Below are 25,834 nucleotides of genomic sequence, written 5' to 3'. Positions count from 1 at the left end.
AATAAAAACTCACAAAGACAATCACTTCACGATTACTGTTCAAGAGGTTTTGACAAAGGTAAACCACTATTTTTCTCGGAAAATGAAAGGTTCTCTGTTCTTGGAATGTGCGATATGTCATATATATCTTTGCCAATATACATACAAAAATTCCATGTATATCCTCGAAGTTCAGGTTTACTGGGACATAACGAAAAAATTTTGATTCCAAATCGACTTCTTTTGGATTTTATATATTGGCGAAAATGGAGTCGGCCCTTATATAACATAAGTTGCTCATCTATTGCGAAAACCGGACCTGAGTCTACTAAGTTTTGAAAGTTTTCTTTAATAAGTGCCATAAAAATGCCTAATCTGCTAAGCGGTGCATTAGCTTTGCCAAGTTCTGGGGGTGAAAATCTAAGGAATTTAAGAATTGTTAAAAAGCCATTTCGGCTTATAACAGATTTATGAAACACTGGAGGACCAGTGCATATATCATCTTTACTCCAATAATCTGAAATTTGCACACACTTGGTCAATCCAGTAAGAAAAAACAGCGCTATAAATACATACATTTCTTCTGTTTCGACTATTTTATAATTTAAACCAAAAACTTTCATAGCGTTATGTGGATTATTATTAAAATATATATTGGCTCTTTGATCGGTCCACTCGCATAGCTTCTTTACAATACTTCTACTTACAAACGATTCAAAACAATTTACAGCTTCCATGCACTCTTGAAAGTCAATTGCTGGGTGAAAGTCATAGTCAAAGCGAAATTCGAGTATATTATACTTGGCAGCTTATCCTCAAATGGATCCGTTACAGTCGTCCAGCCGCTCATCTGAACACCGTCAATTATTTCTTCTTCATCCTCTGATGAGTAGTCGGTTTCCGAGTAGCTCTCGAAGTCACTAGACAGTTCATAGCTCACATTACTTTCATTCTCGTAGTCTGAATCCATTTTGACACTTGACATTTACACAGTGCGTTAATGTCCCCTATATGAATATCCATATGTGGATATCGTGGTAAATATTGCCATATCTAAAAATATCCATACGTGGATACGATGGAGTGGAAGAGGTTAACGCTTTTGCTGAAGAAAGATTATAATACCCTAATCAGCAGTTTCTTAAAAGGGAAATGACGAAATGAAATTCAATACTCTTATATGTTCCTTTTTGTACAATAATATACAAGGTATATCCAATAGCAACACACAGCAATTTATCATTTTTTTAAATTGGCCAATTTTTCAAAATATTCAAATTTTCAGCCAGTTTTTGGCCAAAAACCGAAAAATTCCAATAACTTTTTTTCCGTTTATTTTTGTCAAAAATATGTGAAATACTTGTCGTTTTACGCTTAAAAAATACATCTAATACAAAAATAAAAAATTTGAAATTTCCCATAGATTTCGAGAAAATTACATTTTTTCGATTAGAGGTTTTTCTCAATTTTCTCCCACTGTATAGAAAATAAAGCTATAACTTTTATTTCTAAAGATAACCACTATGATTCCAAACAACTTTTATATAAGTTAAATCTTTGTGATTTTTAAAGAAAAATCATGGAAATTCCCCGATTTTTAGCCAGTTTTGGCCAAAAACCAAAAAATTTCAATAAACTTTTTCCCGTTCATTTTTAGAAAAAATATGTAAAATACTTGTCGTTTAATGCTTAAAAAATACATCTAATTTTTTCAGAGTTTTTCAATGGCCTTCTTAGGGGCAATATACAGTAAAAAAAAATTTTGATTCGACCAAGTTTTCAAAATTTCCTGTTTTTTAGCCAGTTTTGGCCATAAACCGAAAAATTCAAATAACTTTTTTTCTGTTCATTTTTAAAAAAAATATGTAAGATAAAGTCGAAATTATACCCATTTGTTACGTCATCCAGGTGAGAAAAAACGTATGGCGTAGATATTTTTGCCAATCAATATTAGGTTAGAAACCTTACCATCGCCTTCAGAAATGAATAGTCTTTTTTATACGTTCAGAAATTAACAAATGATTTATTTTAGCAGCATATTATTATATTTTTATATTCGTGTATATACTTTCATTCCCAAAAAAAATTAAAAAATCTTGTAGTATTTATTCTATTATTAACAAATTTAACAATTAACAAATATTATTATAATTAATCATAAATAATGGGACATAAACAATAAGTCCGAAACGGAGTTGCACTTCAAATTGAGAATGTGATAGAGCGAACCGCAGATGCAACAAAATTGAGCACAACAACGATCGCAAATGTAAAGAAGAATGGGATAAAATCAGATCAGGATTACGCTGCTCATATATTTTCCAAGCAAAAGACCGCAAAAACCAAATCTACAACAAATTTGAAAAGTAGAATTCGGCACGAGCAGTAGACGTAATAAAACCGAGCTCACAAAAATTGTGAATAATGGTATGAAATTATTTTAACTCACTGGGAAGAATTTAAATACTGACAATTTAATTTACTTGTTCATGAAAAAAAATGCTGCTTGAAGGAATATGTTGATACATTAAAATGAAAATACCATTCCAAAAAATAAAACATACAAACTCAAAAAAAACACGCCATATTGCATTACCAAGTTAATGAAATTGCAACGATATGATTGAATACTTAAACGACGATCATAAAATAAAATTTGCTAGAACAAAAAAAGCTTAATCAATCTCGTCAGTATTGTCAGAGTCAGAACTGAAATCAGAGATATTGTCTTCGTCAGTCGTAATCACAAGTGGCAGAATGTCATAGCATAGGCATCACACACTTGTATTGCCTCCCAAGCCTTTTCAATTACCTTTTCTGTATGAAAAACATATTTTTGCCAATGATCTATAGAAATTTCGTTTATTACCCTTTCCCATGTAGTCAGAACTTCTGAAGGTGACCCCTTAAAATTGGAAATATTTTGATCATATTTTCGTTTATATTCCGACCATACCATTTCAATTGCATTAAACTGGCAATGATATGGTGGCAGTCGCAAAATTTTGTGTCTAAAGGTTTAACATATTCATCAAGGAAGTACTATTTTTTTAACTAGGGCAGTTTCTGCGTGCAATACACCATATTTTATATTTCATGGCTTTTTCTGGAAAGCCAATATTCTTTTTCTTCAACCATTCGGTCAGTCTCTGCTTTGTCCAAGATTTTCTCGGGATTTGTTCTAATAAACCAGAATGGTAACTTGCATTGTCCATGATTATAAATGACTTTGGGGGAAGATTTGGAACCAGCTGAGTTTTAAACCAGTTTTCGAAGTTTTTCCTGTTCATATTGTCATGATAATCTCCCGTCTTTAATCCACTCTTGAATATTAAATTTGCACCCTTGATGAAGCCATCTTCGGTTCCGGCGTGGACCACGATAAAACGATGGCCTTAAAAATAAAAGATAATTCAATTCTCTTCTTTTAGAAATCATTCTTCCAGAACATAAATTTAATATAATTAATAAGTAATGTTCCATGCACATACGAGTAGTGTATGGAGTTAAATTCCCTCATATTGTCTTAGAGAGAAATTATATAAAACTATGAAACAGATGAAATTATGAAGTTAGAGGGCCCTTACAAGGGCAATAGTTTTTATTCAAAAAAAAATCTAAAAAGATAACCAGATAGTTTTTATCTTCACTGTTTTTCGTTAAATCCGTGTGCTTGGTGTCATCTTGCCAGCTACTACGAAATGATCCCTTGCTAAAAATCAACGCCTCGTCAATAAAAACTGGAGTAAAACCTTCCGGACCTACATTTCTATTTTTGATATACTCCCTTAAAAAATTGATTCTTTTATGAACAATATTTGGCAAGTCCATCAAATATTTTCTGTCATTTGATTTTTTCCACTTGAAGCCTATGCTATTGATCCATCTTCTTAAGGAGTCAATGGAAAAACTCAAAATATTCAATTTCTTCCCTGAACTTTTCTCTTATTGTTGCCAATATTACATATTCTTTTCTGGCGTACATAGAATAAATTGTGTCCCAAATTCTATGTTTCAAATACGGTTGTAATTTTGGTTTTTTCTGTCTTTTGCTTGGAAGATATACGGGCTGCGTAATCCTGATCTAATTTTATCCCATTTTTCTTTATATTTGCGATCGTTGTTGTGCTCAATTTTGTTGCCTCTGCGGCTCGCTGTAACACATTCTCAATTTGAAGTCAATCCGTTTCGGACTTGTTCCTTTTCCAGTTGGAAAAAAGCCAATATATTTAAAATCATCAGCTGCGATTGTTCATGATACCTATTATATCTGTTTTTAGGCATTATCTAACACTTTTCGAAATAACTTTCAAAAACAAGTTGACAAACCAATATTTTTGATTGACAGTGACGGATACTTTACATAACCTCGTATATAAAAGATGAATAATCATCAGACACCAATTTTTTTCAAAAGTTTGTTGTCGCCGCTGTTTGGAATATGCTAAACAAAAATGACGTCATTACAAATGGGTATAATTTCGACTTTACCTCTTTTTTTATGCTTAAAAAGTACATCTAATATAAAAATAAAATTCTGAAATTTCCCATAGATTTCGAGAAAATTACATTTTTTCGATTAGAGGTTTTTCTCAATTTTCTCCCACTGTATAGAAAATAAAGCTATAACTTTTATTTCTAAAGATAACCACTATGATTCCAAACAACTTTTATATAAGTTAAATCTTTGTCAGACCCATAGATTCTTTGTAAAAAATTAAAATGTGATTTTTAAAGAAAAATCATGGAACCTTTTATAATGAGTGTTCTTATGAAAAATACACTTTTTTTTTTTAGCTGTTGTATGGGAAATAGAGAATTTTGTTATGAGAGTTTTTTGATGGCCTTCTTAGGAACAATACACAGCAAAAAAAATTTTGTTTCGGCCAATTTTTCAAAATTTCCTATTTTTAGCCAGTTTTGGCCAAAAACCAAAACTTTTTTCCCGTTCATTTTTAGAAAAAAAATGTAATATACTTCTCGTTTTATGCTTAAAAAATACACCTAAAATAAAAATAAAAAATCTGAAATTTCCCATAGATTTCGAGAAAATTACATTTTTTTGATTAGAGGTTTTTCTCAATTTTCTCCCACTGTGTAGAAAATAGAGTTATAACTTTTATTTCTAAAGATAACCACCATGATTCCAAAAAACTTTTATAAAAGCTTTTTTAAAAATCTTGTTCAGACCCATATATTTTTTTCTAAAAAATTAAAATGTGATTTTTAAAGAAAAATTATAGATTATAGAATGCGTGTTCTTATGAAAAATACAGTTTTTATTTTTTTTTAGCTTTTTTATAGGAAATAGAGAATTTTGTTACAAGAGTTTTTTAATGGCCTTCTTATGGGCAATATACAGTAAAAAAATTTTTTATTCGGCTAATTTTTCAAAATTTCCTGATTTTTATCCAGTTTTGGCCAAAAACCGAAATATTCCAATAACTTTTTCCCCGTTCATTTTTAGAACAAATATGTAAAATACTTGTCGTTTTACGCTTAAAAATACATCTAATATAACCCTTACGCTACCCGATGTCACAATTGTGACTTCCTTATTTACTAGTGTTATAAGGATAAAAAAATGTTTAATCTGGGTGGAGAACCGTGCGACATGATTGTGAATAGTGCATTTTATAGGTGTGCATGCGCAAATCGTTTATTTTGCCGGAAGTGCATTCTTGTTATAACCTGAAAAGTTTCAGATTATTTTCAACAATGGCTCGTGCAGGTAAGTTATTATTTATTTATAAAATTTAGGGGAAAAAAGAAGTGCTTAATATTAAATATGTATAATAAACTTCAATTAAGTGTATTGTTTTTAGAGATTGAAAATATTTTTAAAATTGTTGATTCCAAGAATGGTTTTGTTATGTATATCACAATTGTGAGCCATGGGAGTTAACGTGGTTTGGTTTTAATTAAGTTGGATACAATTAATTCTTTGTTACAGGAAGAAGTAGGCAAATTATTGATTTGGACCATCTAAGGGATGACCAGGAGGCATTGTTCTAGACGAAGTTGGGTCGGATTTAGAGTCCGAGGATGAAGAAGATGAGTTTGAAATTCACGAAAAGATCCCAATTGTAGCACCAAATGAAGCTGATAGCTCTTCAGATTCAGAAGTTACCCCTCATACATTTCCCGACTCTCCAGTAGAAGCAAGGATTTTTCTGTAAAAGAGGACTATACTCCATCCATCGTAAAAACTCCAAACGAATACTTTGTTAAATATTTGGATGATGATTTTTTTGAGTCAGCCGCAAATTTCACTTCCCAGTATTTCTTGCAACAAAATGCAAAAGAAAACAACTTTACCTCTCAAGAAATAAAGACATTTTTCGGAATGAATGCTTTGATGGGATGTATTCATCTTCCAACGATACATATGTATTGGAATGGAAAATATAAGTTCCCATTAATTGATGGGGTCATGACCCGACAAAGGTTTTACATGACACGTGTAAATTTACATGTCGTTCACAATCTTGTGAGCGTATCAGAAGAGGAACAAAAAAAAGAAAAGATTGTGGAGAATACAGCCGGTAATTGATTTGGTTCGCAATAGATGTAAAGCCATTGAAAGAAAAGAAAAGGCAGCTTTTTCTATTGATAAATGATTCCTTTTTTGGGAAGATGTCTAGTTCGACAATTTATTAAACATAAACCAAGACCAGTGGGACTGAAGAATTTCCTTGACTGAAGATTTGGCTTGGGACCCTCAATAATATTGCGCCTAGCAGAAACATTACCTCAAAATAGTTACCTGTATTTTGACAGATACTTTTCAACTGTTGCTTTGATGAACAAATTGACGAGTTTGAATATAGATGCAACTGCTACAATTATGTCCAACAGAGTGAAAGGGTTTGATTTTAAAAAAGACAGTTTAATGAATAGGGGAGAGTCAGAAGAAGTTGTTAGAACCGATAATAAACTTTGCATTGCAAAGTGATAATAAATATATCTATAAAACAGAAAAAAAAACGTTCAGGCATAGCATGCCCAGCTGTTGTTAAATCATACAACGAAAACATGGGTGATGTAGATGTTTGCGACCAAATGATAGAATACTATCGATCTTTCTTTTGAACCCGGAAATGGACTCTTAAAGCCATCCTACATTTGTTCGACTTGTCAATAGTAAACAGCTGGATGGAGTATCGAAGGGATTGTTATAGTCAAAATCTTCGAAGTAAAGATATTATGGATCTTTTGGAATTTAGACTTAATCTTGGGGAATATCTGATTGCCGGTACTAAGAAGCGTGTATTGGAGAAAACAGAATGCCAAGAAAATATAGAGGAAGAGACTAGCGTTGAAGGAAATGAAATAAAAAGAGAAGAATGCCTTCCAGTTTGCCCTGTGCAGACAAACGCTTTGATGGTTTTGAACACTGGCCAAAAAATGAAGAAATGAAGAACCCAGTTAAATGCAGGTTAGAAGGGTGCAAAAGTCGGTCCAGAATGCGTTGCCTAAAATGTAATGTTTTTCTTTGTTTAACCAAAGATAAAAACTATTTTATTTCATTCCATACAAAGTAATAAATTTTGTTTTACAATTGTGCTCTTTTAATGTTGGCTCCCTAGACACACAATTGTGTACTCCCTAAAACCCTCCCTTAACCCTTTGGAATATTTTTAAAAATAATTTTCCGTACCTTTTGACCCAACTTTATCGGCGTAAAATAAATATAAACCTTAAACTCAATTTTTTTTATCTCGGTACTGTAAGAGTTATAAATCAAAAATCAAAAATTTCCCATAGATTTCGAGAAAATTACATTTTTTGATTAGAGGTTTTTCTCAATTTTCTCCCACTGTATGGAGAATAGAGTTATAACTTGTATGTCTAAAGATAACCACCATGATTCCAAAAAACTTTTATATGAGCAAAATCTTTGTCAGAATCATAGATTTTTTGTAAAAAATTAAAATGTGATTTTTGAAAAAAATATATGCTATGCGTGTTCTTATGAAAAATACACTTTTTATTTTTTTTTTAGCTTTTGTATGGGAAATAGACAATTTTGTTATAAGAGTTTTTTGGTGGTCTTCTTAGGGGCAATATACAGCAAAAAAATTTTTGGATTCGGTCAATTTTTCCGATTTTTAGCCAATTTTGGCCAGAAACAAAAAAATGCCAATAACTTTTTTCCTATTAATTTTTTGAAAAAATATGTAAAATACTTGTGGTTTTATGCTTAAAAAATACACCTACTACAAAAATAAAAAATTAAAAATTTTTCACAGATTTTGAGATTATTGTTTGACCAATGACGTAAATCCCTAAGACGGAATGAATATGTTTCATTAAAATGACGATACATCCATAGTATGTACTATAAATTTTTAAGAAAAGATGAACGTCTGATCGATCTACAAAAATATGAGTTCAAGTTTTTTTTTTATATATCATTATTTATATATTTCTTTCTACAATATTTCTACTCATCAAATATTCTGACATTTGGACAGGAGTACACTATTTACCTATATTTCAAATTTAAATAAGGAAAAACAAGTAAATTCAACCTAATTACAATTAATGAAGAGAGTAAAAAAATGTAGACAAGAGACCAGGAGAGACAGAATAAAAGACATATGTGCAGGATTTTCAAAATCAAATAAAGATAAACCAAGCTTATCGCAACATCACGGAGTAAAAGAGTAGATAATTTAAATATACGTATGTTTTTACTATTTTTTTTTGTTAAATTAGTTAATTTTTATTTGTCAAATGCTTCCTCATTTTTTTTTTAAATTGTGGTATTAAAATTTCCTAAATTCATGGTACGTTATGCATATTCATCAATATTTTTTGATGAATAAAAAAACATTTTTCGTCCAGTAATGGACCTCTTATAAACCTTTAAAACCTTATTAAGAAATCTATAATAAATATAAAATATTTAATTTCCATAAAAATGCTTTTTATTAAATAAGTTGTACCTTTACTCTAATGAAGTACGTTAAAAAAATGCATAAAGAGTTCATAAACGTGAAATATTGTTTAAAATTTAACGCATAATGTATTAATAATGTTATTAAGACGACAGCAGATCACCTTCAACTAACACATAACCCCATAAATCGGCCAAACAAACCCTGGATCACACAAACGACCATAGAAACAATTAACAAACGAAAAGAAATGAAAAGGAAGGGCACCCTAACGAGAGAAGACTGCGACCTGTACAAGAGGTTAAATAAAAAGATACAGAGACAATGCAGACAGGATAAAGACAACTACATTAAAAAAATATGCAGGGATATAGAGGAACCCATGACACCAGAGACTTGTATCAAAAAGTAAGGGAAATAACACGCAAATTCAAACCAAAGACTTTCACAATTGAAGACAAGGACGGAAAGATAGTATGGGAAGATGAAAAAGTGATCGAACGATGGAGACAATACTGTAAGGAATTATACACCGAAGAAACCAAAATAGCGATCAAACAACAGAAAGAAAACACACAATTTGAAATGGAGCCCAATATTCTTATGTCTGAAATTAAAGAAGCTATAAAAAACCTAAAGCTAAACAAATCCCCAGGAACAGACGGAGTTCGTGCTGATCTCATAAAAGTACTAGGAGACCCTGGAACCAAAATCCTACATGATATATGTAATAAGATCTGGCAAAGTGGTCAATGGCCTAAAGACTGGACAACGTCTGCATTTATACCTATTCACAAAAAGGGATCCACCAAAAAATGCGAAAATTATCGAACGATATCTCTAATCACACATGCCAGTAAAATCCTGCTTAAAATAATAGATAGACGATTGCAAAACTACTTCGAGAGACAAATCCCTCCAGAACAAGCAGGCTTCGTTAAGGGAAGAGGGACTAGGGACCAAATATTCAACATCCGCCAATTAATCGAGAAAGCCCGGGAGTTCAATATCCCCATGCTCTTGTGCTTTATAGATTACAAAAAGGCTTTCGACTGTGTTCGATGGAGTAGTCTCTGGAACGTATTGAAAGAAATGGGAGTCCCTCCGCATTTCATATCTCTAATAACCAACCTATATGAAAATAACAATGCCATAGTTAATCTCGACAATAAAACATCAAACATTTTCAAAGTACATAGAGGCGTCCGTCAAGGATATATCCTATCACCGAGACTTTTCAATGCCTACGGTGAATTCATAATGAAACGAGCCCTGGAAAATTTTGAAGGAAGTGTATCAATCAATGGTAGAAAGATGTGGAATCTCAGATACGCGGACCACACTACCCTAATAACAAGAGATGAAGATGAGATGGTTACACTTATTGATCAGGTCGCTAATGAAACCTGAGCTCTAGGCCTCGAAATAAATCTAGACAAGACCAAGTTAATGGTCATTGACAGGAGTAACACCATACAGTTAAGAAATCTGCAAAATAGAATTAAGTAGTAGATGAATTCATCTACTTAGGGTCCCTAATAAACAGCAAGGGAGGGTGTGAAACAGAAATAAGAAGGCGGATAACATTAGCGAGGACAGCAATGTCAAACTTATCCAAGATATGGAAAGACAGATCCATAACCAGAAACACGAAAAGAGCCCTGGTAAACACCCTAGTGTTTTCGATATTTTCGTAAGGTTCCGAATCCTGGACAATAAAGTCGAGCGACAGGCACCGAATAGATGCTTTTGAAATGTGGTGCTGGCGGAGGATGCTTCGCATACCCTGGACTGCACACCGGACCAATGTGTCGATATTAAACGAATTAGGAATCACCGAGCGATTGTCCTCCAGCTGCCGACGCCGCATTCTGGGTTACTTCGGACACATCACCAGGAGAGACCAAGACAATCTAGAAAAACTTATCGTGCAGGGCAAAGTAGAAGGTAAAAGATCAAGAGGAAGATCCCCATCACGGTGGATAGACCAAATTAAAGAAATTACAGGGCAAGCCTTGCAAACAAATATAAGAGTAGCAGAAGATCGACAACAGTGGAGACAATCGACCCATCAGTGTTCATAGACATGACGTCACAACTCTTCAGGAATGAAGATATGTCTAAGAAGAAAGTATTAATAATAAATATTTTTTGACGACGTCACTGGTAAAGATTACTTATGTGGGTGGAATCAACAATGCGATCGAGCGGCGTTGCGATGTTGTTGCCCTTTTCTCTAATATACGTTATCTACATTCATTTAACGTTGAATGTTGTCTTTTTTATAGAGTATTTTATAAAAAAAAATGCTTCATGTTTTATTAAAGAGGAATGGTATTGCTTTACGCCTGTCAAAATAAGTGAAAAATTTTTGTCATTTCTACGTAAGTATTTGGCATCATTAGATCAAAGATGTTGCAAGCAAACAAACTGCCCATAGTTTCACGGCAATGCTAATTCTAGCCTTTCAATGTTCTAAGGAGCTTTATGTTACCTTCATAATACGTTAAATAAAAAACTGTAAATTTTTCCCAAATTTCATAAATTCTTAATTGAATTTAGGTGCAGCCAAAGCCATCCACGAAGCAATGGACGCGGAAATCGAACTGATCGTGGTAATCACTGAGGGAATTCCGCAGCACGACATGGTCAAGGTGAAACATCGACTACTCCAGCAGGACAAATCCAGGATAGTGGGTCCCAATTGTCCCGGAATAATCACGCCGGGCACGTGCAAAATGGGAATCATGCCCGGGTTCATTCATAAGAAGGGCAAAGTGGGAATCGTATCCAGGTATGCAGACTCGAAGATCTCCTGACAATGCACCACTTATGACAGTTTTTAGGTCGGGAACTCTTACGTATGAAGCAGTTAATCAAACGACTCTGGTTGGTTTAGGACAAACGCTCTGTATAGGAATCGGAGGTGATCCCTTCAACGGGACGAACTTCATTGATTGTCTGGAGATTTTCTTGCAAGATCCAGAGACTGAAGGAATTGTGATGATTGGGGAAATAGGGGGGGCAGCAGAAGAAGATGCTGCAGAGTATTTGAGTCAGCATAACCGTGGGGCCCATAGGAAACCGGTGGTTAGTTTTATTGCTGGGATGACGGCTCCACCTGGGAGACGTATGGGACATGCCGGTAAGGATTACAAGGAAATTTGTGAAACTTTGCTTTTTTTGGAAAATCTATGAGTATATACAATCAAAAAATGCTGTGAAGTTATTAAGATTAATGAGGGGTATGCTTGGAAAAAGGAATTTTGATTTTGTATTTCATACAGTGGGAGAAAATCGTAAAAAAGCATTAATTTGAAAAATTGAATTTTCTCCAAATTTATAATAAATTTCAAAATTTTTATTTCTTTGTTCAATGCCTTTTTTTAATTTTAAAGCAAAAAGTATTTAACACACTTTTTCGGAAAACGAATAGAAAAAAAGTTATTGGAATTTTTTGGGATTTGACTAAAGTATTTTGAAAATTTAAAAAAAATACTCAAAATCGACTTTTAATGAATTTTTATAAACTACATAATAAAAAAATAATAAAAAACAAAAGAAAACAAAAAAAAAGCAATTTTTTTTCCAAAAAATTAGGGATCTATACAAAATTCATGCTATTTATTATTCATTGTATTAATACAGTATGCATTATATATAAATGTCATTTCCTCAAAATGTATGGGAAATTTAATATTTTTTTATTTTTGTAATAAATGTGTTCTTTAACCATAAAATGAAAAATATTTTACACTACTATTGTTTCCAAAAGTTTACATGAAGAAAGTTATTTACATTTTTCGGTTTTTGGCCAAAACTGGCTGAAAATTGAAAATTCTTAAAAAATTACCTGAATCAAAATTTTTTTTTGCTGTGTCTTGGTCATAAAAAGTCAATTAGAAAACTTTTATAATAAAATTCTCTATTTCCCATACAAATGCAAAAAAAAGGTAAAAAGTCTAGGTTCCAAAGCAACACTGCATTACAGGAATTGAAAGAGATATACACTCGTGATTTTTCTTTAAAAATCACATTTTAATTTTTTATAAAAAATCTATGAGTCTGACAAAGATATTGTTTAGATAAAAATTATTTAGAATCATGCGGGTTATCTTCAAATTCAAGAATTATAAATCTATTTTCCATACAGTGGGAGAAAATTAAGAAAAACCACTATTCAAAAAATCTATTTTCTCGAAATGTATGGAAAATTTATTTTTTTTTTATTTCGCTATTTAATGTGTTTTCTAATTCTAAAATTAAAAATATTTTACACATTTTATCGAAAAATCAATCGGAAATAAGTTATTGGCATTTTTTGAGTTTTCTTTGTGAATTTTTTCAAAAATTTCCCAAAAATTGACTTTTAATTTTTTTATAATTAAACAACAAAGAAAAATAACAAATAAATTCTTTAAATAAAATAAATTAACGAAAAGGGATTTTTTTTTTAATTTGCGTACGGGATTTTTTTAAAATTTCTGGAATGGATTTTTGGATCATTTTTACCCACAAAGAAGAATTCAATCCCAAGTGCCTGGAATAAAGAAACAATTTATTCCAGGCACCTTTCTTTGTCTTTAAAATGCAACTGAACCCAACTGCCTGGAATAAATAATTCATTTCTGAATGTTTCTCATCCCCAAATTGCAGTTCAACCCCGATTGCCTGGAATAAAGCAATAATTTAGTCCGGGCAGTCAATTTCCTACAGTTTTGCGCACTTTTAACCTGATTTCTGGATCATTTTTACGCACAAAGAAGAATTCAATCCCAAGTGCCTGGAATAAAGAAACAATTTATTCCAGACACTCTTCTTTGTCTTTAAAGTACAACTGAACCCAACTGCCTGGAATAAATAATTTATTTCTGAATGTTCCTCATCCCCAAATTGCAGTTCAACCCCGATTGCCTGGAATAAAGCAAAAATTTAGTCCGGGCAGTTAATTTCCTACAGTTTTGCGCACTTTTAACCTGATTTCTGGATCATTTTTACCCTCAAAGAAGAATTCACTCCCAAGTGCCTGGAGCAAAGAAACAATTTATTCCAGGCACCCTTCTTTGTCTTTAAAAAGCAACTGAACCCAACTGCCTGGAATAAATAATTTATTTCTGGATGTTTCTCATCCCCAAATTGCAGTTCACCCCCGATTTCCTGGAATAAAGCAATAATTTAGTCTAGGCAGTCAATTTCCTACAGTTTTGCGCACTTTTAACCTGATTTCTGGATCATTTTTACCCACAAAGAAGAATTCAATCCCAAGTGCCTGGAATAAAGAAACAATTTATTCCAGGCACCCTTCTTTGTCTTTAAAATGCAACTGAACCCAACTGCCTGGAATAAATAATTTATTTCTAGATGTTTCTCATCCCCAAATTGCAGTTAACCCCGATTGCTTGGAATAAAGCAATAATTTAGTCCGGGCGGTCAATTTCCTACAGTTTTGCGCACTTTTAACCTGATTTCTGGATCATTTTTACCCACAAAGAAGAATTCAATCCCAAGTGCCTGGAATAAAGAAACAATTTATTCCAGGCACCCTTCTTTGTCTTTAAAATGCAACTGAACCCAACTGCCTGGAATAAATAATTTATTTCTGGATGTTTCTCATCCCCAAATTGCAGTTCACCCCCGATTTCCTGGAATAAAGCAATAATTTAGTCTAGGCAGTCAATTTCCTACAGTTTTGCGCACTTTTAACCTGATTTCTGGATCATTTTTACCCACAAAGAAGAATTCAATCCCAAGTGCCTGGAATAAAGAAACAATTTATTCCAGGCACCCTTCTTTGTCTTTAAAATGCAACTGAACCCAACTGCCTGGAATAAATAATTTATTTCTAGATGTTTCTCATCCCCAAATTGCAGTTAACCCCGATTGCTTGGAATAAAGCAATAATTTAGTCCGGGCGGTCAATTTCCTACAGTTTTGCGCACTTTTAACCTGATTTCTGGATCATTTTTACCCACAAAGAAGAATTCAATCCCAAGTGCCTGGAATAAAGAAACAATTTATTCCAGGCACCCTTCTTTGTCTTTAAAATGCAACTGAACCCAACTGCCTGGAATAAATAATTTATTTCTGGATGTTTCTCATCCCCAAATTGCAGTTCACCCCCGATTTCCTGGAATAAAGCAATAATTTAGTCTAGGCAGTCAATTTCCTACAGTTTTGCGCACTTTTAACCTGATTTCTGGATCATTTTTACCCACAAAGAAGAATTCAATCCCAAGTGCCTGGAATAAAGAAACAATTTATTCCAGGCACCCTTCTTTGTCTTTAAAATGCAACTGAACCCAACTGCCTGGAATAAATAATTTATTTCTGGATGTTTCTCATCCCCAAATTGCAGTTAAACCCCGATTGCCTGGAATAAAGCAACAATTTAGTCCGGGCAGTCAATTTCCTACAGTTTTGCGCACTTTTAACCTGATTTCTGGATCATTTTTACCCTCAAAGAAGAATTCACTCCCAAGTGCCTGGAGCAAAGAAACAATTTATTCCAGGCACCCTTCTTTGTCTTTAAAAAGCAACTGAACCCAACTGCCTGGAATAAATAATTTATTTCTAGATGTTTCTCATCCCCAAATTGCAGTTAACCCCGATTGCTTGGAATAAAGCAATAATTTAGTCCGGGCGGTCAATTTCCTACAGTTTTGCGCACTTTTAACCTGATTTCTGGATCATTTTTACCCACAAAGAAGAATTCAATCCCAAGTGCCTGGAATAAAGAAACAATTTATTCCAGGCACCCTTCTTTGTCTTTAAAATGCAACTGAACCCAACTGCCTGGAATAAATAATTTATTTCTGGATGTTTCTCATCCCCAAATTGCAGTTCACCCCCGATTTCCTGGAATAAAGCAATAATTTAGTCTAGGCAGTCAATTTCCTACAGTTTTGCGCACTTTTAACCTGATTTCTGGATCATTTTTACCCACAAAGAAGAATTCAATCCCAAGTGCCTGGAATAAAGAAACAATTTATTCCAGGCACCCTTCTTTGTCTTTAAAATGCAACTGAACCCAACTGCCTGGAATAAATAATTTATTTCTGGATGTTTCTCATCCCCAAATTGCAGTTAAACCCCGATTGCCTGGAATAAAGCAACAATTTAGTCCGGGCAGTCAATTTCCTACAGTTTTGCGCACTTTTAACCTGATTTCTGGATCATTTTTACCCTCAAAGAAGAATTCACTCCCAAGTGCCTGGAGCAAAGAAACAATTTATTCCAGGCACCCTTCTTTGTCTTTAAAAAGCAACTGAACCCAACTGCCTGGAATAAATAATTTATTTCTAGATGTTTCTCATCCCCAAATTGCAGTTAACCCCGATTGCTTGGAATAAAGCAATAATTTAGTCCGGGCGGTCAATTTCCTACAGTTTTGCGCACTTTTAACCTGATTTCTGGATCATTTTTACCCACAAAGAAGAATTCAATCCCAAGTGCCTGGAATAAAGAAACAATTTATTCCAGGCACCCTTCTTTGTCTTTAAAATGCAACTGAACCCAACTGCCTGGAATAAATAATTTATTTCTGGATGTTTCTCATCCCCAAATTGCAGTTCACCCCCGATTTCCTGGAATAAAGCAATAATTTAGTCTAGGCAGTCAATTTCCTACAGTTTTGCGCACTTTTAACCTGATTTCTGGATCATTTTTACCCACAAAGAAGAATTCAATCCCAAGTGCCTGGAATAAAGAAACAATTTATTCCAGGCACCCTTCTTTGTCTTTAAAATGCAACTGAACCCAACTGCCTGGAATAAATAATTTATTTCTGGATGTTTCTCATCCCCAAATTGCAGTTAAACCCCGATTGCCTGGAATAAAGCAACAATTTAGTCCGGGCAGTCAATTTCCTACAGTTTTGCGCACTTTTAACCTGATTTCTGGATCATTTTTACCCTCAAAGAAGAATTCACTCCCAAGTGCCTGGAGCAAAGAAACAATTTATTCCAGGCACCCTTCTTTGTCTTTAAAATGCAACTGAACCCAACTGCCTGGAATAAATAATTTATTTCTAGATGTTTCTCATCCCCAAATTGCAGTTAACCCCGATTGCTTGGAATAAAGCAATAATTTAGTCCGGGCGGTCAATTTCCTACAGTTTTGCGCACTTTTAACCTGATTTCTGGATCATTTTTACCCACAAAGAAGAATTCAATCCCAAGTGCCTGAATAAAGAAACAATTTATTCCAGGCACCCTTCTTTGTCTTTAAAATGCAACTGAACCCAACTGCCTGGAATAAATAATTTATTTCTGGATGTTTCTCATCCCCAAATTGCAGTTAAACCCCGATTGCCTGGAATAAAGCAACAATTTAGTCCGGGCAGTCAATTTCCTACAGTTTTGCGCACTTTTAACCTGATTTCTGGATCATTTTTACCCTCAAAGAAGAATTCACTCCCAAGTGCCTGGAGCAAAGAAACAATTTATTCCAGGCACCCTTCTTTGTCTTTAAAAAGCAACTGAACCCAACTGCCTGGAATAAATAATTTATTTCTAGATGTTTCTCATCCCCAAATTGCAGTTAACCCCGATTGCTTGGAATAAAGCAATAATTTAGTCCGGGCGGTCAATTTCCTACAGTTTTGCGCACTTTTAACCTGATTTCTGGATCATTTTTACCCACAAAGAAGAATTCAATCCCAAGTGCCTGGAATAAAGAAACAATTTATTCCAGGCACCCTTCTTTGTCTTTAAAATGCAACTGAACCCAACTGCCTGGAATAAATAATTTATTTCTGGATGTTTCTCATCCCCAAATTGCAGTTCACCCCCGATTTCCTGGAATAAAGCAATAATTTAGTCTAGGCAGTCAATTTCCTACAGTTTTGCGCACTTTTAACCTGATTTCTGGATCATTTTTACCCACAAAGAAGAATTCAATCCCAAGTGCCTGGAATAAAGAAACAATTTATTCCAGGCACCCTTCTTTGTCTTTAAAATGCAACTGAACCCAACTGCCTGGAATAAATAATTTATTTCTGGATGTTTCTCATCCCCAAATTGCAGTTAAACCCCGATTGCCTGGAATAAAGCAACAATTTAGTCCGGGCAGTCAATTTCCTACAGTTTTGCGCACTTTTAACCTGATTTCTGGATCATTTTTACCCTCAAAGAAGAATTCACTCCCAAGTGCCTGGAGCAAAGAAACAATTTATTCCAGGCACCCTTCTTTGTCTTTAAAATGCAACTGAACCCAACTGCCTGGAATAAATAATTTATTTCTAGATGTTTCTCATCCCCAAATTGCAGTTAACCCCGATTGCTTGGAATAAAGCAATAATTTAGTCCGGGCGGTCAATTTCCTACAGTTTTGCGCACTTTTAACCTGATTTCTGGATCATTTTTACCCACAAAGAAGAATTCAATCCCAAGTGCCTGGAATAAAGAAACAATTTATTCCAGGCACCCTTCTTTGTCTTTAAAATGCAACTGAACCCAACTGCCTGGAATAAATAATTTATTTCTGGATGTTTCTCATCCCCAAATTGCAGTTCACCCCCGATTTCCTGGAATAAAGCAATAATTTAGTCTAGGCAGTCAATTTCCTACAGTTTTGCGCACTTTTAACCTGATTTCTGGATCATTTTTACCCACAAAGAAGAATTCAATCCCAAGTGCCTGGAATAAAGAAACAATTTATTCCAGGCACCCTTCTTTGTCTTTAAAATGCAACTGAACCCAACTGCCTGGAATAAATAATTTATTTCTAGATGTTTCTCATCCCCAAATTGCAGTTAACCCCGATTGCTTGGAATAAAGCAATAATTTAGTCCGGGCGGTCAATTTCCTACAGTTTTGCGCACTTTTAACCTGATTTCTGGATCATTTTTACGCACAAAGAAGAATTCAATCCCAAGTGCCTGGAATAAAGAAACAATTTATTCCAGACACTCTTCTTTGTCTTTAAAGTACAACTGAACCCAACTGCCTGGAATAAATAATTTATTTCTGGATGTTCCTCATCCCCAAATTGCAGTTCAACCCCGATTGCCTGGAATAAAGCAAAAATTTAGTCCGGGCAGTTAATTTCCTACAGTTTTGCGCACTTTTAACCTGATTTCTGGATCATTTTTACCCTCAAAGAAGAATTCACTCCCAAGTGCCTGGAGCAAAGAAACAATTTATTCCAGGCACCCTTCTTTGTCTTTAAAAAGCAACTGAACCCAACTGCCTGGAATAAATAATTTATTTCTGGATGTTTCTCATCCCCAAATTGCAGTTCACCCCCGATTTCCTGGAATAAAGCAATAATTTAGTCTAGGCAGTCAATTTCCTACAGTTTTGCGCACTTTTAACCTGATTTCTGGATCATTTTTACCCACAAAGAAGAATTCAATCCCAAGTGCCTGGAATAAAGAAACAATTTATTCCAGGCACCCTCCTTTGTCTTTAAAATGCAACTGAACCCAACTGCTTGGAATAAATAATTAATTTCTGGATCTTCCTCATCCCCAAATTGCAGTTCAACCCCGATTGCCTGGAATAAAGCAATAATTTAGTCCGGGCAGTCAATTTCCTACAGTTTTGCGCACTTTTAACCTGATTTCTGGATCATTTTTACCCTCAAAGAAGAATTCAATCCCAAGTGCCTGGAATAAAGAAACAATTTATTCCAGGCACCCTTCTTTGTCTTTAAAATGCAACTGAACCCAACTGCCTGGAATAAATAATTTATTTCTAGATGTTTCTCATCCCCAAATTGCAGTTAACCCCGATTGCTTGGAATAAAGCAATAATTTAGTCCGGGCGGTCAATTTCCTACAGTTTTGCGCACTTTTAACCTGATTTCTGGATAATTTTTACGCACAAAGAAGAATTCAATCCCAAGTGCCTGGAATAAAGAAACAATTTATTCCAGGCACCTGTCTTTGTCTTTAAAATGCAACTGAACCCAACTGCCTGGAATAAATAATTTATTTCTGGGTGTTTCTCATTCCCAAATTGCAGTTCAACCCCGATTGCCTGGAATAAAGCAATAATTTAGTCCGGGCAGTCAATTTCCTACAGTTTTGCGCACTTTTAACCTGATTTCTGGATCATTTTTACGCACAAAGAAGAATTCAATCCCAAGTGCCTGGAATAAAGAAACAATTTATTCCAGACACTCTTCTTTGTCTTTAAAGTACAACTGAACCCAACTGCCTGGAATAAATAATTTATTTCTGGATGTTCCTCATCCCCAAATTGCAGTTCAACCCCGATTGCCTGGAATAAAGCAAAAATTTAGTCCGGGCAGTTAATTTCCTACAGTTTTGCGCACTTTTAACCTGATTTCTGGATCATTTTTACCCTCAAAGAAGAATTCACTCCCAAGTGCCTGGAGCAAAGAAACAATTTATTCCAGGCACCCTTCTTTGTCTTTAAAAAGCAACTGAACCCAACTGCCTGGAATAAATAATTTATTTCTGGATGTTTCTCATCCCCAAATTGCAGTTCACCCCCGATTTCCTGGAATAAAGCAATAATTTAGTCTAGGCAGTCAATTTCCTACAGTTTTGCGCACTTTTAACCTGATTTTCTGGATCATTTTTACCCACAAAGAAGAATTCAATCCCAAGTGCCTGGAATAAAGAAACAATTTATTCCAGGCACCCTCCTTTGTCTTTAAAATGCAACTGAACCCAACTGCTTGGAATAAATAATTAATTTCTGGATCTTCCTCATCCCCAAATTGCAGTTCAACCCCGATTGCCTGGAATAAAGCAATAATTTAGTCCGGGCAGTCAATTTCCTACAGTTTTGCGCACTTTTAACCTGATTTCTGGATCATTTTTACCCTCAAAGAAGAATTCAATCCCAAGTGCCTGGAATAAAGAAACAATTTATTCCAGGCACCCTTCTTTGTCTTTAAAATGCAACTGAACCCAACTGCCTGGAATAAATAATTTATTTCTAGATGTTTCTCATCCCCAAATTGCAGTTAACCCCGATTGCTTGGAATAAAGCAATAATTTAGTCCGGGCGGTCAATTTCCTACAGTTTTGCGCACTTTTAACACACATCTCGTGAGAGTTTTACCCACAAAGAAGAATTCAATCCCAAGTGCCTGGAATAAAGAAACAATTTATTCCAGGCACCCTTCTTTGTCTTTAAAAAGCAACTGAACCCAACTGCCTGGAATAAATAATTCATTTCTGAATGTTTCTCATCCCCAAATTGCAGTTCAACCCCGATTGCCTGGAATAAAGCAAAAATTTAGTCCGGGCAGTTAATTTTCTACAGTTTTGCGCACTTTTAACCTGATTTCTGGATCATTTTTACCCTCAAAGAAGAATTCACTCCCAAGTGCCTGGAATAAAGAAACAATTTATTCCAGGCACCCTTCTTTGTCTTTAAAAAGCAACTGAACCCAACTGCCTGGAATAAATAATTTATTTCTGGATGTTTCTCATCCCCAAATTGCAGTTCACCCCCGATTTCCTGGAATAAAGCAATAATTTAGTCTAGGCAGTTAATTTCCTACAGTTTTGCGCACTTTTAACCTGATTTCTGCATCATTTTTACCCACAAAGAAGAATTCAATCCCAAGTGCCACTTTTATTTATTTTTTTTTAAATGTAGGAGTTTAATTAAAATATTGTTAAAATAAAAGTTGTTTGGAATTATGAGAAGTGTACCAAGAAAAATAAATTTTATTTGGATCTTCCATACAGAGGAAGAAAATTACGATAAGAAAGACTTTAATCAATAAAAATTGAATTTTATATATTTAAATTTCCAAAATTTTAATTTTTGTATTCTATGTTTTCTTATTTTTAAAACAAAAAGTGCATTATAAGTTTAAAAAAAAATAACAAAAAAAAAGTCATAATTCGTTGATCATTTTGTATTTTTTCAGAAATTCCCAAAAATTATTAAACATATTTTTTTAATAATTGTAAAAAAATTTATTAATTTAAGCAAAAAGAAAAAAAACGGAAAAAGCCATAATTTTTTCCAAAAAATTAAAGGATTTATCCAAGGGTTATTTAAGGTTTAGTTATTTTTTAATCAATTTTCAGTTTTAATTTTTTCTTTCGATTCAATTAAATTTTTTTTTCCATAAAAGTTGTTAAGATTAATAAAAATATGCTTAGAAAAAGAATTTTTGATTTAATTTTTCATACAGTGGGAGAAAATCTCCATATTTCCTTTAATAGACTTTTCCTTTAAATAACCGAATTTTCTTAAAATCTATGAACAAATTTAAAATTTTAATTTTTGTTATGTTCTTTTTAATTTTAAAATAAAAACTTTTTCAAATAATTTTTTACAAAACTAATATTTTGAAGGTATTGGCATTTTTGATTTTTGACCAAAATAGGCCAAAGACGTTATAAGTTTTAAAAAAATGGCAATAAAAACACTCGCTTATTAAGAATCCTCATGTCCTATAGAAAAACCAGAAACATTTCTAAAAAAACAATAATTTAGATTAATTTTTTCCCAGCAAACCTAACCTATAGATCTGGTCTTAGTGAAGAGAAAGTTGCTAGGACTAATGAAAATTATTAAAGAAGTCAATGATCTTACTGTCACTTTCTGTGCAATCAAAGAAAACTGTGCAAAACTCAAAATTTATGGTAATTTCAGGTGCAATAATATCCGGAGGAAAAGGCAAAGCTAAAGACAAAGTGGACGCCCTACAAGCCGTCGGAGTCAAGATTGCCCCCTCCCCGGCCAAAATAGGAGAAACCCTTTATAACGAGATGAAAAATATGTAATTCTATGTATAAGTTATTTTTAATAAAAGTTATGTTGTATTCTGAACATATTTTAAATTAATTGAGCCAAAATTGAAGCAACAGTCAGAAACTGCTAATAAATCACAAAATCACTTAAGAGGGGTGATCAAGGGCACCCTTTGGAAATTACCATAAATTGTTTCATATTTAAAACAGAAGGGAGTTTTCGACCATGAACCCTTAGAAGAGTCTTTACTTTAAAGCAGTACCTATGCTTTAGAATTTTCTCATCTACTGACCAAAAAATGCCCAATTAAGGCTCAATATTACCATAATCTTTTTACCGAAAAGAATTCTCTATAAATTCCTTAACAAAGAACAACAAAAAATCTGTAAAAACATTCGAAAACCGTCCGCCATTAAAGCAAACGCCGAATATAATGAAACCCAGCAGCAGCTCGTTTCCTTCACCCACTCCAGAAGTCACCAAAGCGAAAAGAGCCTTCAAAATGCGCCCTTTATCCCCTGAACCCCCAGTGGAAATGGAAACGAAAACCGAAGTAAAACTGAAACCATTTTATACGCCGATGCTTGTTGGAAAATGCCCGGATTTTTCATGGAAAACGTGATACGGAAAATGGCAGCCGGGGACACCACAATCTGCACCAAACACCAACACGATTCGCCATAAGCTTTTTCATTTAATTTGTTCCTATTTATTATCATTATTCAGGCTTTCCAATAAGGAACTTAGTCCATTTAGGTTCATCATGCTTTTTTAAAAAGATATTCGAGTTAAATCTTGGGTAGTTTATCAAAAGTAAGTCTTTAAGGAAGGATTGAAGAACATTATCATCGATTTTCATTCGAAGATTAATATTGACAAATTGGTGAAGGTGATTAACCCATGCTGGCTTTACATAGTGTTTAGGGCCTCAAAGTTAAATTTTGCCTACTTTATCTGTCGTAAGTTTCTATGGGAGCATTTAGCTTGAATATCTTAAATTTCCATGAAAATCGATTCAAATAATTTAACATTTAGAAGCAGTCAAAGGTTGATTTTGACAAATTGGCGAAGGCGATTAACCTATGCTGGCTTTACATAGTTTCTAGGACCTCAAAGATAGTAGGTTTCCAAGGGAGTACTCAGCTTCATAATCACAAATTTTTATGAAAATCTATTAAAAAATTTAAGATTTATAGGAAGTCAAAGGTTGATCTCGACAAATTGGTGAAAGCGATTAACCTATGCTGACTTTACATAGTTGTTAGAGCCTCAAAGTTACATTTTGGCTACTTGATTGATAGTAGGCTTTCAAAAGAGCATTTAGCTTCAATATCAAAAATTTCTAGGAAAGTCAATTCAAAAATTTAAAATTTAGAAGCAGTCAAAGATTGATATTCACAAATTGGTGAAGACGATTAACCTATGCTGGACTTACATAATTTCTAGGACCTTAAAGTTAAATTCTGGCTGGTTTATGGATAGTAGGTTTCCAAGGGAGTACTCAGCTTCAATATCACATATTTCCATGAAAATCGATTAAAAAATTTAGGATTTATAAAGAGTCAAAGGTTGATCCTAATAAATTAGTGAAGTTGAATAACCCATGCTTGCTTAACATAGTTTCTAGACCCTCAAAGTTAAATTTTGGCTACTTGATTGATAGTAGGCTTCCAAGAGAGCATTCAGCTTCAATATCAGAAATTTCCAGGAAAGTCACTTCAAAAATTAAAGATTTAGAGGCATCCGAAGATTAATATTGACAAATTGGTGAAGGTGATTAACCCATGCTGGCTGTACATAGTTTTTAGGACCTCAAAGTTAAATTTTACCTACTTTATCTATCGTAGGTGTCTATGGGAGCATTTAGCTTGAATATCATAAATTTCCATGAAAATCGATTCAAATAATTTAACATTTAGAAGTTCAAAGTTCAGTCAAATGTTGATCTTGACAAATTGGCGAAGGCGATTAACCTATGCTGGCTTTACATAGTTTCTAGGACCTCAAAGTTAAATTCTAGCTGGTTTATGGATAGTAGGTTTCCAAGGGAGTACTCAGCTTCAATCTCACAAATTTTTATGAAAATCTATTAAAAAATTTAAGATTTATAGGAAGTCAAAGGTTGATCTCGACAAATTGGTGAAAGCGATTAACATATGTTGGCTTTTCATAGTTTTTAGATCCTCAAAGTTAAATTTTGGCTACTTGATTGATAGTAGGCTTCCAAAAGAGCATTTAGCTTCAATATTAAAAATTTCTAGGAAAGTCAATTCAAAAATTTAAGATTTAGAAGCAGTCAAAGATTGATATTCACAAATTGGTGAAGACGATTAACCTATGCTGGACTTACATAATTTCTAGGACCTTAAAGTTAAATTCTGGCTGGTTTATGGATAGTAGGTTTCCAAGGGAGTACTCAGCTTCAATATCACATATTTCCATGAAAATCGATTAAAAAATTTAGGATTTATAAAGAGTCAAAGGTTGATCCTAATAAATTAGTGAAGTTGAATAACCCATGCTTGCTTAACATAGTTTCTAGACCCTCAAAGTTAAATTTTGGCTACTTGATTGATAGTAGGCTTCCAAGAGAGCATTCAGCTTCAATATCACAAATTTCCAGGTAAGTCAATTAAAAAATTAAAGATTTAGAGGCATCCGAAGATTAATATTGACAAATTGGTGAAGGTGATTAACCCATGCTGGCTTTACATAGTTTTTAGGACCTCAAAGTTAAATTTTACCCACTTTATCTATCGTAGGTGTCTATGGGAGCATTTAGCTTGAATATCATAAATTTCCATGAAAATCGATTCAAATCATTTAACATTTAGAAGTTCAAAGTTCAGTCAAAGGTTGATCTTGACAAAATGGCGAAGGCGATTAACCTATGCTGGCTTTACATAGTTTCTAGGACCTCAAAGTTAAATTCTAGCTGGTTTATGGATAGTAGGTTTCCAAGGGAGTACTCAGCTTCAATCTCACAAATTTTTATGAAAATCTATTAAAAAATTTAAGATTTATAGGAAGTCAAAGGTTGATCTCGACAAATTGGTGAAAGCGATTAACATATATATGTTGGCTTTTCATAGTTTCTAGAGCCTCAAAGTTAAATTTTGGCTGGTTTATGGATAGTAGGTTCCTAAGGGAGTATTTAGTTTCAATATTACAAATTTCCATGAAAATTGAAAAATGTAAGAGTTATAGAGAGTCAAAGGTTGATATTGACAAATTGGTGAAGGTGATTACTCTCACGAGATGTGT

General features: G+C 33.7%; 1 protein-coding gene across 1 annotated transcript in view; it reads left to right on the top strand.

Moving 5' to 3' along the window:
• The window catches only part of LOC126741329 (succinate--CoA ligase [ADP/GDP-forming] subunit alpha, mitochondrial-like), a 29,346-nt gene extending 6,698 nt beyond the window's left edge, over positions 1–22,648 (top strand). Inside the window, exons 3-5 of the mRNA XM_050447732.1 lie at positions 11,445–11,676; positions 11,729–12,027; positions 22,472–22,648. Of these exons, the coding sequence (XP_050303689.1) occupies positions 11,445–11,676; positions 11,729–12,027; positions 22,472–22,602 (662 nt within the window). The 3' untranslated portion in view covers positions 22,603–22,648. The remainder of the gene's footprint in view (positions 1–11,444; positions 11,677–11,728; positions 12,028–22,471) is intronic.
• Positions 22,649–25,834: the final 3,186 nt, after the last annotated feature.

This window comes from Anthonomus grandis, chromosome 10 (assembly GCF_022605725.1).
Source record: "Anthonomus grandis grandis chromosome 10, icAntGran1.3, whole genome shotgun sequence".
Taxonomy (NCBI): domain Eukaryota; kingdom Metazoa; phylum Arthropoda; class Insecta; order Coleoptera; family Curculionidae; genus Anthonomus; species Anthonomus grandis.
The sequence above is the reverse complement of the archived record's forward strand: the minus strand, read 5'-3'. Positions and strand labels throughout refer to the sequence as shown.